This window comes from Pleurodeles waltl, chromosome 5 (genome assembly GCF_031143425.1).
Source record: "Pleurodeles waltl isolate 20211129_DDA chromosome 5, aPleWal1.hap1.20221129, whole genome shotgun sequence".
NCBI classification, from domain to species: Eukaryota; Metazoa; Chordata; class Amphibia; order Caudata; family Salamandridae; genus Pleurodeles; species Pleurodeles waltl.
Window position 1 is genome coordinate 872,957,100 of NC_090444.1, and position 13,098 is coordinate 872,970,197.

General features: G+C 43.5%; 1 protein-coding gene across 2 annotated transcripts in view; it reads right to left on the bottom strand.

The window, feature by feature from the left end:
* THBS2 (thrombospondin 2) overlaps positions 1 to 13,098 on the bottom strand; it is a 542,122-nt gene that overhangs the window by 343,904 nt on the left and 185,120 nt on the right. For both annotated transcript variants that reach the window (XM_069234978.1, XM_069234977.1), the window contains exons 13-14: positions 12,251 to 12,469; positions 255 to 362 (exon numbers count right to left, since the gene is read on the bottom strand). In XM_069234978.1, coding sequence (XP_069091079.1) covers positions 255 to 362; positions 12,251 to 12,469 — 327 coding nt within the window. The remainder of the gene's footprint in view (positions 1 to 254; positions 363 to 12,250; positions 12,470 to 13,098) is intronic.

A 13,098-nucleotide genomic window follows, 5' to 3' on the forward strand; every position in this document is an offset into this window, starting at 1 on the left:
AACAGTATGGCATTGGACGTCCCAACATTTAATTGCACCAGCAGCGGGCTCCTCAGCTGAGCTTCGGGCACCAGCACTGGTTCTTTCACAAATCAAGCACTGATCTTCTGTTTACTAAAATAACATGCATGACAGCAAAAGAGCAACAGAAAACCTAAGTCAAAGAAAAATGTTAGGCACTACTGGCTGACATATTCTCTTTTCACTATAATGAAAATATAGTGGTTGCCTTCCATGTGAAATGTTAAGCTTACCTTTTCATCGTCAACCCCATCATTGTCATCATCTTTGTCACATGCGTCTCCCATGCCATCCTTGTCAAAATCTTCCTGTCCAGAATTTGGCAGATGGGGGCAGTTGTCCTATTATGAATAAAATAAATAACAGTGTCCATGTTCCGGTAATAAGAGGAAAATATAATAATAAATAAAATGTTTAAAAATTGCAGCGGAAGAGCCGATTTCCTAAAGCATAATTTGCAAAAATTATTTTTCCAAACCATCTATTACACTAGCATAGTTTTTCTGTTTAGTTTATTATTTTGACTAGCAAATATGTTTATATATTTCAAATTCATTTAACAACTTCAACATCTTATAATTAATTAAGTTTGTATCTTACATTTAAAAAGTCCTATCTTTTTATGTGCGGAGACTCCGGACACATAAAGTTACTACTAGTGAATTATTGTGTGAATAGCAAACAATCATAAATTACACAAAAGTGTGGGTTTACCTTTGAGAATCAGGCCCACAATATTTAGAGCAACTGCAATAATTAACACACATTCATATATTACCTTAGTGCAACTAAATCTGTGGGGAAAAAAATGGTTTTCTGCCTTGCTGACTACATGTTTCAATGAGATTTTACCTTGCTCCATAAATTAATAATGAATTAAATGCAGTGAGATAAAATGAGATTGAAAAATGCAGTAGGTAGAAAACTATATATATATATATATAGAAAGAAAGTTGTCCTCGGACGAAGAGCGCACTCTCAACAGGTTTATTGGGAATTCAGCAAAGCCAGCAACATACAAAGATGTATTTTTCATTTCTTCAGGCCTTACGTGTTTCAGACATCTCAGTCCTTGATCACAGGCCAAATGTTCAAGTTCAGCAAATAATTGCAGGTACCTGTTCACTCTGTTAAATACTGGTGTTGCTCTCGGTAAGCCTCTAAGTGAGTCCCGAAGTGCATCCTGTATACAGTAGGCCCACAATTTATATTTACGTCTTCACTTTACATCCTTTTCAAGTTGCTGTAGTCAAACATCATTATACTGCACATTTTATTCAAAGTACATTTAAACCTGTTGAGAGTGCGCTCTTCGTCCGAAGACAACTTTCTTTCTCTCTCTCTCTCTCTCTCTCTCTCTCTCTATATATATATATATATATATATTCACACAAAAAACACAGAAATGTACCAGTTATAGTTAGCAGAGCTAACTATAAACTGTTCCCCTGCCATCAACTGCTTAAGACTTCACATATTACATAATTCATGATATCAGTTATGACATCACTGATGATATCTCAAATCAAATCATTGATGACATTCACCAGGGTCTAGGGCCTTTATTTTATTTTTTTAGTAAAGGGGAGGGGTCAGCGTGACCCTCACCCCTGAGACTATTATGGCCTAGGAGACCCCATCCCATAGGACCATATATATATTTTAAAGGAGGAGTGGTACTTTGCTCCCCTCCCGGAGCCTCTTTAGGCCCTGGGCACCCTATATTCTAGGGCTGTTTTTTTAATGAAGGGGGTGGCCAGGCAGCGGCCCCTCTCTGAGTCTATTATTGCCCTGGCGATCCCCTAGAGCCTATATATTTTAAAACGGGAGAGGGCCACGCACCCCTCCTCCCCCTTGAGCCTATTATTGGCCCTAGGGACCCAATTACACAGGGCCATATGTATTTTAAAGGGGAGGGGGGCTGGGTGACACCCCTCCCAAGTCTCTTTAGACTCTGAGGACCCCATCCTCTATGGCCTTTTTATTAAAGGGGAATGGAGCACACACATTATTAGGCCCTGTGGGCTCTATTCCCCCAGCGTCATGCTTTTTTAAGGGGGAGGCAGGCCATGCAGCACCCCCTCCTTAAGCCTTTTCCAGCCCCAGGGACTCCATCCCCCAAGGCCCATATTTTTTTTAAGTGATTGCCTTGGTGTCCACCAAGGGTGACCACCGTACACCTGCTGACACCCACAGGGGGAAGCCCCAAGGCCCTCACTGCCCCAGCTGACTCCCTGCATGCAGAGGGAGCCAGGATTTCTTCCGCACGCAAGGACCAGTTAATGATACTGCTCCCTCCAGGCAGAAGCAATCCCCTTTTCTGTTTCACTGCACAAATCAGTGTATTTTGAAAGCTCCCACCCATTGGTAGCAGACTTGGGGGCAGATTTATGGAAGATGGTGCTGTAGCCAGTGCAGTGCAACATTCCCTGCGCCCCTTAGCGCCCCCCCCCCCCCACACCGCTACCACGTATGTGCCGTATTTAAAATACGGCACACCAGGACGCAGGGTAGTGGTCAACAGCATAATTTCTCATGATGCTACTCCTGCAGAGTACATAGGGGCCCATTCTAAAGAATCGAAGCCCCCTTTAAATGCCTGCTCTTCAGCAGGTGTTAAAAGTGCCGTAAGAAATTGAGCATGGAAATCTCATAGATTTCCTTCTGCCATTTTTCCAGCTCCCCTAACGGGGGAACGCCCCCTTTCCATACATTATGCATGGTGCAGGCATAATGTACGCAAAGGGTTACAGAGTGGCGCAATGCATGCATTTTTTTCGCGCAGGGATTTCGGCCTCATTGGGCCACATTAACATAAAAAATGATGACGTTAATGTGGCGCAAGGTGGTGCTAGGGCACTTTAAATATGCCCCTTTGTGTTTGCTCATGCATAGTGAGAGGTCCAAAAATGCTCCCACCAGACTTGAGCAAACCCAGGTTTCCCTGTCCAGGCCAGAGTAGGCAGGGAAAAAACACTATGTCCCAGGTGTAAGCTACCCGAGACATACCTAGTGAGCTGGTCCCAGGGAATGGGGTGCCCAGGACCATAGAAGGTTTGCGAGGGGGCCATATGACCCCCCTAACTTTTGATAATGTTTGATAATGTTTCTGCTCCAGGGGTGGGCTTCCTGGGGCTTCTGGAGGCTGGGGGAGGAGAGCAGTCTGGCCTGGTCATGCTTTACGCAAATTTCATCCCCAGAGGAGGTCTCCCTCAAGTCATTAAGGGCTTTGGGAGGGGGCCATGCTGCCCCTCCCCTAATTAAATATGGCCCTGGGGGGGGGGGGGGGGGGGGGGGTCTCCCCAAGGTCTCTAACTGAACAATGCAGCCCTGGCTGGCATCATTTTGTTTACAATCCCGTGGGAGTTTCACGGGGTAGCAGAAATTTATTTGTATTTTGGTCTCAGGTGGATTTGCTCTGGGTCCCCCCCACAGGACCTAAAGGGGGAGGGTAGCCCTACCCTGCACCATCATATTTTTTTTTTTTACATGTTCAGGCAGGGGACTAAGTTCCCAAGTCCTGTAATGGCTTCCAGCAACATTTTTCTCATGTTGCTGGCAGCCAATCAGAGTGCCTGCTCCCACGGCAGTCTGACTCTTGAGGGAGCGAGATGGCCCAAGGGAAATAAAGCTCCTTGAAACAATCAGAATGCTCGATTTTTGAATTGGTGCTCCCGCAAGAGTCTCTCCAGATATCTCTATTTTTAAACTTTAATTTCTCAAAATCTACTGAATGGATTTACACCAAATCAGAAAAAGCACAATCTGCGTACCAAGATCTACATTTCTGCCAAATTTGGTGTAATTCAGTACAGCAGTTTTTCCTGTAGCCCTGTCTAAAGAAGTCTATGGAAAATGCATAAGGAATTTCCATTTTGGGAACTCCCCTTTTCCCTCGCCCCTTGCTTGACGGATCATCCCAAAACTCTCCATGCGCAAACTAGTAAAAAAGTAGCCCTGCTTTGTAAAATATTTTGGCGATTCGAAAGTTATGCAAAAGCAAAGCAAAAAGAAAATCGTCCTATGGAACACTTAATCTACCTATAACTTGGGACACATATATATATATATATATAGAGTGAGAACACAGGGGTGATTGCAGAGGCCCCCTAACTTTTTGCCCCCATTTTTCACGTTTTGCTGGTGTTTTCCTGACTCTGATAGTGCCCTGGGTACTGCTAACCAGTCCCAGGCCTGTGCTCTTTGTAAAATGAGTATGCACATTAGGCTAATTATAATTGGTTATGTCAACCTACCTATAAGTCCCTAGTGTATGGTAGGTCATGTAGGTTTAGGGACCCCAGCATAGGTAGTGCACTGATGGATGGGCTGCTGAGATGCCCAGGGTCATTTTAAAGGCAGGCCTACCTTGCTGGCTGCCTTTAAATTAAAGTTAAATGTAAATTTGACTTTGGAATTAAAAGTACTTCCAAAGTCTTAGCCTACCGTATTTGTACATATAAGTCACCCCTAAGGTGTGCACTATGTGCCCGTAGGGTTGGCTGCCATGTAACAATAAGCAGGAACCTTATAACATAGTTTGATAGGCCATAAAACAGCCAAATTCGTTTTTTCCTCACTGTAGTGAATGGCCTCCTTAGGCTAAAGTGACTTTATTTTAATTAACAAAGTCCCCTTTAGTGTCAGATACATTGAGTTTGGTATCAAATTAAATGTGATAATAAATCCCACAAATTACAATTATTGGACTGATATGAGCAGGACAATATATCACATATTGCTCCAGCCCAGCGGGAGCATGCAGAAAGTAGATTCTCCCTCCAGACGGGAGAGATGCCATCTCCCATACCATGCGGGATGGAGGCTGGGGCGACAGGGCCCTGGGGCTCTCCTCACTGCACCCAATGTGTTGCTTGAGGGTGTCCTGGGTTGGGGACTGGGGCACCCACCTTTTTTGAAGGCAGACCCAGAGGATGGGTCTATGGGGCAATAATAGTCTTGACGATGGGGGGGTCATGTGCCCTCCTTTAAAATAAGGTATGAACCTGGGGGATGAAGTCACCAGTGCTTATGAAGGCTCAGGAAGGGGGTCATGTGGCCCGCTTCCCCTTTAAATAAAATACAGCCCTGGGGTATGGGGTCCCTTGGGCCTAATAAGTCTCAAGAGGGGGGCCCTGCAGCCCCCACTCCCTTTTATGATGTTATGTGGCCCTGGGGGATGGGGTCACCGGGACCTATTAAGGCTCAGGGTGAAGGGGGCACCATCCCATTACCATTTGTTGTTGAAATTGGCTACTGGGATAGTGACTCTGGGGCCCATAGGTCAACCCTATGCCATGTTACCTAAGGTTGTACAGAGCCTTAGGTTGGCTGACTATGGAGGGGTTGGCCACCTCGCATCATGGGATGGGCTGTCTGTGGGAAGTTGAAAACAGGGACTGGCCGTCAGCCAGGCCTTTGGCCAACCTCCTTGCCATGTGTGGCTGAAGGCCATGCGTGCTGGGAGTTTGGCTATACATAAGCTAGCAAAATTATACTTTACGTTAAAAAAATACTAGAAATTCACTTAAAATACAATGGTTAAAGTAATGTTATATATTAGGTGAAATATTCAGTCACTGTAATGTTTTAAACTAAAAAAACATGGAAATTTAGCAATTATAGTTATCTTAAGTAATGATAACTCGTGCCCTAATGTAACTATATCTTGCGTCCTCTGCATGCCCTGCTAATTATCCCACATATTACATCATTCATGACATCTTCTATGATATCATTGACAATATTACTGAAATATCTGCAATTAAATTGTTGATGAGAAAACTGTGCATGGCGGAAAGTGAGTTATAGTTGCCTTAGGGCATGAGTTATAGTTACTTGAGATAACTATAACTGGTGAATTTCTGTGTTTGTCAGTTAAAAATGTTATGTTATTTCACTAACTATAACTAACTATAAAGTTACTTTACTAACTATAATGAACTATAAAGTTACTTTAACCTTTTTCTATTTTATATATATATATATATATATATATATATATATATATATATATATATATATATATATATGGAAAATGTCACTTACCCAGTGTACATCTGTTCGTGGCATGAGTCGCTGCAGATTCACATGCTGTGCACAGTCCGCCGTCTGGTGTTGGGCTCGGAGTGTTACAAGTTGTTTTTCTTCGAAGAAGTCTTTTCGAGTCACGAGACCGAGGGACTCCTCCCACATCGATTCCATTGCGCATGGACGTCGACTCCATCTTAGATTGTTTTCCCCGCAGAGGGTGAGGTAGGAGTTGTGTATGTTAGTAATAGTGCCCATGCAATGGAATGAATACGTATGTACATAATAAAGGTTAAAGTAATATATTTACAAATGTACAAATGTTGAAGATCTACTTCTAAACGGCTACAGGCTCCCGGGGAGGCGGGTGGGCGCATGTGAATCTGCAGCGACTCATGCCACGAACAGATGTACACTGGGTAAGTGACATTTTCCGTTCGATGGCATGTGTAGCTGCAGATACACATGCTGTGCACTGACTAGTAAGCAGTTATCTCCCCAAAAGCGGTGGTTCAGCCTGTAGGAGTTGAAGTAGTTTGAAATAATGTTCTTAGTACAGCCTGACCTACTGTGGCTTGTTGTGCAGTTAACACATCTACACAGTAGTGCTTGGTAAATGTATGAGGCGTAGACCATGTTGCTGCCTTACATATTTTGTTCATTGGAATATTTCCTAGAAAGGCCATGGTAGCCCCTTTCTTTCTGGTTGAGTGTGCCTTTGGTGTAATAGGCAGCTCTCTCTTTGCTTTAAGATAGCAGGTTTGAATACACTTAACTATCCACCTAGCAATGCCTTGTTTTGAAATTGGATTTCCTGTATGAGGTTTTTGAAAGGCAATAAATAGTTGTTTTGTTTTTCTAATTAGTTTCGTTCTGTCAATGTAGTACATTAGTGCTCTTTTGATGTCTAATGTATGTAGTGCTCTTTCAGCTACAGAATCTGGTTGTGGGAATAACACTGGTAATTCTACTGTTTGATTTAAGTGGAACAGTGAGATAACCTTTGGTAAAAATTTAGGATTTGTTCTTAGAACTACTTTATTTTTATGTATCTGAATAAATGGCTCTTGTATGGTAAATGCTTGAATCTCGCTCATTCTTCTTAGAGATGTGATGGCAATCAAAAATGCAACTTTCCACGTTAAGTATTGCATTTCACAAGAATGCATGGGCTCGAAAGGTGGACCCATGAGTCTTGTTAAGACAATGTTGAGGTTCCATGAAGGAACAGGTGGTGTTCTTGGTGGTATGATTCTCTTTAAGCCTTCCATAAATGCTTTAATGACTGGTATTTTAAATAGTGAAGTTGAATGAGTAATTTGTAGGTAAGCTGATATTGCGGTGAGATGTATTTTTATGGAAGAGAAAGCTAGATTTGATTTTTGCAAATGTAGTAAATATCCTACTATATCCTTTGGAGATGCGTGTAATGGCTGAATTTGATTATTCTGGCAGTAATACACGAATCTTTTCCACTTGTTTGCGTAGCAGTGTCTAGTGGTAGGTTTCCTAGCTTGTTTTATGACCTCCATACATTCTTGTGTGAGGTGCAAGTGTCCGAATTCTAGGATTTCAGGAGCCAAATTGCTAGATTCAAAGATGCTGGATTTGGATGTCTGATCTGTTGTTTGTGTTGTGTTAACAGATCTGGTTTGTTGGGTAGTTTGACATGGGGTACTACTGACAGGTCTACTAGTGTCGTGTACCAAGGTTGCCTCGCCCATGTTGGTGCTATTAGTATGAGTTTGAGTTTGTTTTGACTCAACCTGTTTACTACATATGGAATGAGAGGGAGAGGGGGAAAAGCGTATGCAAAGATCCCTGACCAGTTCATCCATAGAGCATTGCCTTGGGATTGATCTTGTGGGTACCTGGATGCGAAGTTTTGGCATTTTGAGTTTTCCTTTGTTGCAAATAGATCTATTTGAGGCGTTCCCCAAATTTGAAAGTAATTGTTTAGTATTTGGGGGTGAATTTCCCATTCGTGGGTTTGTTGGTGATCTCGAGAGAGATTGTCTGCCAACTGGTTCTGAATCCCTGGAATAAATTGTGCTATTAGGCGAATGTGGTTGTGAATCGCCCAATGCCATATTTTCTGTGTCAGGAGGCACAACTGTGTTGAGTGTGTCCCTCCTTGTTTGTTTAGATAATACATTGTTGTCATGTTGTCTGTTTTGACAAGAATGTATTTTTGGGTTATTATGGGTTGAAATGCTTTCAGCGCTAGAAATACTGCTAACATTTCCAAGTGATTTATGTGAAACTGTCTCTGATGTACGTCCCATTGTCCTTGGATGCTGTGTTGATTGAGGTGTGCTCCCCACCCTGTCATGGAAGCATCTGTTGTTATGACGTATTGTGGCACTGGGTCTTGGAAAGGCCGCCCTCGGTTTAAATTTGTACTGTTCCACCATAGAAGCGAGATGTATGTTTGGCGGTCTATCAACACCAGATCTAGAAGTTGACCCTGTGCTTGTGACCATTGTGATGCTAGGCACTGTTGTAAGGGTCGCATGTGCAATCTTGCGTTTGGGACAATGGCTATGCATGAAGACATCATGCCTAGTAGTTTCATTACCATTCTGACTTGTATCTTTTGTGTTGGATACATGGCCTGTATTACTTTGTGAAATGTTTGAACCCGTTGTGGACTTGGAGTGGCAATCCCTTTTGTTGTGTTGATTGTCGCTCCTAAGTATTGCTGCGTTTGACACGGCAAAAGGTGTGACTTCGCGTAGTTGATGGAGAAACCTAGCCTGTGAAGGGTTTGTATGACATATTTTGTGTGCTGTGAACACTGTTTTAGCGTGTTGGTTTTGATTAACCAGTCGTCTAAGTACGGGAACACATGTATTTGCTGCCTTCTGATATGTGCAGCTACTACTGCCAGGCATTTTGTAAAAACTCTTGGCGCAGTTGTTATTCCGAATGGCAACACTTTGAATTGGTAATGTATTCCTTGGAACACGAACCTTAGGTATTTCCTGTGTGAAGGATGTATTGGTATATGGAAATACGCATCTTTTAGATCTAATGTTGTCATGTAGTCTTGCTGTTTGAGCAGTGGGATTACATCTTGTAATGTGACCATGTGAAAGTGGTCTGATTTTATGTAGGTATTTAGTGTTCTGAGATCTAGTATTGGTCTCAGAGTTTTGTCTTTTTTGGGTATTAGAATGTACAGTGAGTAAACTCCTGTGTTTTTTTGTTGAATTGGTACTAATTCTATTGCGTCCTTTTGTAGCAATGCTTGAACTTCTAGTCCTAGAAGATCTATATGTTGGTTTGACATATTGTGTGTTTTCGGTGGGACGTTTGGAGGGAATTGGCGAAATTCTATGCAATAACCATGCTGGATAATTGCTAAGACCCAAGTGTCTGTTGTTATTTCCTCCCAAAGTTTGTAAAATTGGCTTAGTCTTCCCCCCACAGGTGTTATGTGATGGGGTTGTGTGACTTGTGAGTCACTGCTTATTTTGAGGGGTTTTGGGGCCTTGGAATTTTCCTCTATTTTTTGGGAATTGGCCCCCTCTAAATTGCCCCCAAAAACCTCCCCTCTGATATTGACCCTGGTAGGTAGGCCTTGTTTGTGAGGTTGTGGTTTCTGTGGGTTGAACTCGAAACCCTCCCCTAAAAGGTGTTTTCCGAAATGTGCCTCTGCTCTGCGGGGAGTAGAGTGCGCCCATGGCTTTGGCTGTATCGGTGTCCTTTTTGAGTTTTTCGATGGCAGTGTCTACATCCGGCCCAAACAATTGCTGTTCATTAAACGGCATATTGAGCACAGCCCGCTGGATTTCCGGTTTGAACCCAGAAGTGCGCAGCCATGCGTGCCTTCGTATTGTGACTGCAGTGTTTATTGTCCTTGCAGCTGTATCTGCTGCATCCATGGAAGACCGTATCTGATTATTTGAGATACTTTGTCCCTCTTCCACCACCTGTTGCGCTCTTTTTTGGAACTCCTTGGGTAAGTGTTCGATGAAATGTTGCATTTCATCCCAATGAGCCCTGTCATATCTTGCCAAAAGTGCCTGTGAATTGGCAATACGCCACTGAATTGCTGCTTGTGCTGCAACCCTTTTTCCCGCAGCATCAAATTTGCGGCTCTCCTTGTCTGGAGGTGGTGCGTCGCCTGAGGTATGAGAGTTGGCTCTCTTACGAGCTGCCCCCACAACTACTGAGTCTGGTGTTAGTTGTGTTGTAATATATATTGGATCTGTGGGCGGTGGCTTATATTTTTTCTCCACCCTCTGAGTTATGGATCTGCCTTTAACTGGATCCTGAAAAATGTGTTTTGAATGTCTTAGCATTCCTGGGAGCATGGGAAGGCATTGATACTGGCTATGGGTGGAGGATAGGGTGTTAAAGAGAAAGTCATCCTCAATTGGTTCCGAATGTAAGGAGACATTGTGAAACTCGGCTGCCCTTGCGACCACCTGTGTATAGGATGTACTGTCCTCAGGTGGTGACGGTTTTGTAGGATAAGAGTCTGGGCTATTGTCAGACACTGGAGCATCGTAGAGGTCCCATGCATCGGGATCATCCTGACTCATTGTGGTATGAGCTGGTGAGTGCATCAGTGGTGGAGTTGTTGCTGGTGATGCATGTATTGATGGTGGTGGAGACGGTGGTGGGGTTGTTTTCCTTGCCACCTTTGCCTGTGGTTGCTTGTCCTTTTGTTGAAAGGCAAGTTTCCTTTTTATTTTGATTGGAGGAAGAGTGGTTATCTTCCCTGTGTCCTCATGAATATGAAGCCTTCTTTGTGTGTAGTCAGGTTCTACAGCTTGAAGCTCCTCTCCAAATCTATGTAATTGGGAGGTTAATCCTTGTTCCTCTGTATAGGAACTGGTTTTCGGCTCCGAGGCTAGCTGTTTCGGAACCGAAACCTTTTCGGAAGTCTTTTTAGGCTCCGAAGAAACCTTCTTTGTTTTCGGCGTGGTGTCTCGGTGCCGAAATTCTTCGGTGCCGCTGTCTCTGTGCCGAAGTTTCTCGGAGCCGCTGTCTCGGCTCCGAGGTTGCTGTGTGGCGGTATCTCGACCGGAGTCGGATGACTTCGACATCAGCGTGCCCTTTTTCGGTGCCTTGGATGGGTCACCTATTTTTCGGGTTAAGCCATGGCCTGTTGGCGGTGGTGTCCCCTGGGCTTTTGTAGACTTCTCGTGAGTCTTGATTTTCGACGTCTTACTCACGGTTTTGGTTGTTTCTTCGGCGTCGAGTTCTTCCGAATCCGACTCGCGGACGGAGAAAGCTTCTTCTTCCTCCTCGAAACGATCTTGACCTGTCGGCGTGGACGCCATTTGTAGTCTCCTGGCTCTTCGGTCTCTCAGCGTCTTCCTCGACCGAAACGCTCGACAGGCTTCACAAGTATCCTCCTTGTGCTCGGGGGACAAGCACAAGTTACAGACCAGATGGTGATCTGTATACGGATACTTGTGATGGCATTTTGGGCAGAAACGGAATGGGGTCCGTTCCATGAGCCTTGAAGTCGCACGTGGCCAGGCCGACCAGGCCCCGACGGGGGATCGAAAAAAACCCGAAGGGCCACCGGAGCTCTTCAAAATTCGGTGTCGATTTGTTCTAACTAACCCGATACCGAACGCAAACAATACCGACGTTTTTTTCCGAGATTCTAACTAACTTTCCGACCTGAAACACGGAGCGAAAAGGAACACGTCCGAACCCGATGGCGGAAAAAAAACAATCTAAGATGGAGTCGACGCCCATGCGCAATGGAATCGAAGTGGGAGGAGTCCCTCGGTCTCGTGACTCGAAAAGACTACTTCGAAGAAAAACAACTTGTAACACTCCGAGCCCAACACCAGACGGCGGACTGTGCACAGCATGTGTATCTGCAGCTACACATGCCATCGAACATATATATATATGTGTGTGTGTGTGTGTGTGTGTGTGTGTATATATGTATATAAATATATTTTGAGGTAGTGTGAGATAAAATGATTTGCCCAGAAAATACAATTTCTGCTACAAGCATAAATCAAAACTAAGCACTAAGACCTCTGCTCGACTCTCAACTCCTGTTTATCATTATTCCCCACTATGATTACAAGCACCTTCTGCCCTTAAGCATATGTGCAGTGGTCTTACTGCTGTAAATAAAACTCAAATAAAGCAATGACATTAATGTCCAGAATATGAAACATACTATTAGAACTTTTCTTCTTTTTTGTCAGTCATCACTCACCTTACTACAGTGGTAGGTTGCGTTAGCAGCACAAATTAGATTACTGTTGGGCCATCCATCTAAATCAGTGTCTTCACCACAGATGAGGCCATCACCGGCATATCCTGTCCTGCATTCACACTTATACACAGGGTCACTAAAATGGCCCAGGTAGATGCATTCAGCTGACTTGTGGCATTTATGAGTTTTGTCTTTGCATGGATTCTCAGGTTCACACATCTAGAAAACAGAGAGGAACATATCTTGCTTAAGTTTTGATGCAGTAGAAACAAATATAATTTTGGAGATTAAGTAATATACACAATCTGTTATTTGTGTTTAAAAGGCCCAGAGATATTACATAGTATGTATGTAACCCAATAGGTGGTGCATGCTGAGTGTAGCCCAACACTTTCATCATAAAGATACCTTCTTGAAGCAGGTCTATATTTACAAAACCAGACAATATCTCTTCTAAATCTTTCAGGGATCATTTCATAGTTCCTGTGTTTTGAAGGTTAACCATTTGCTCTGTACGATTTCTCTATGATTGGAGCACATTTTAGACTTTCATGGGATTCAAAAAGATTACCAGCTATGAGATCCTTAAATTTGTTTAGTAATCAAGTACATAACTGTAAGACTTAGCATCCTTGGCGTGGCGTCTCCTAACTTTTTGCCTCTGTTTCCCAGGTTGTTGATGTGTGCTGGACTCTGTTTTTGCTGTTTTTGTTACTCTGGGCACTTTACCACTGCCATCCAGTGTTAAAGTGCAAATGCTCCTATGTAAAACGTATGTGTAATCAGATTTCCATGTAAATCCAATTCTACTGCCTGTAAATCAAATGCTACTAGTGGGCCTGCAGCAC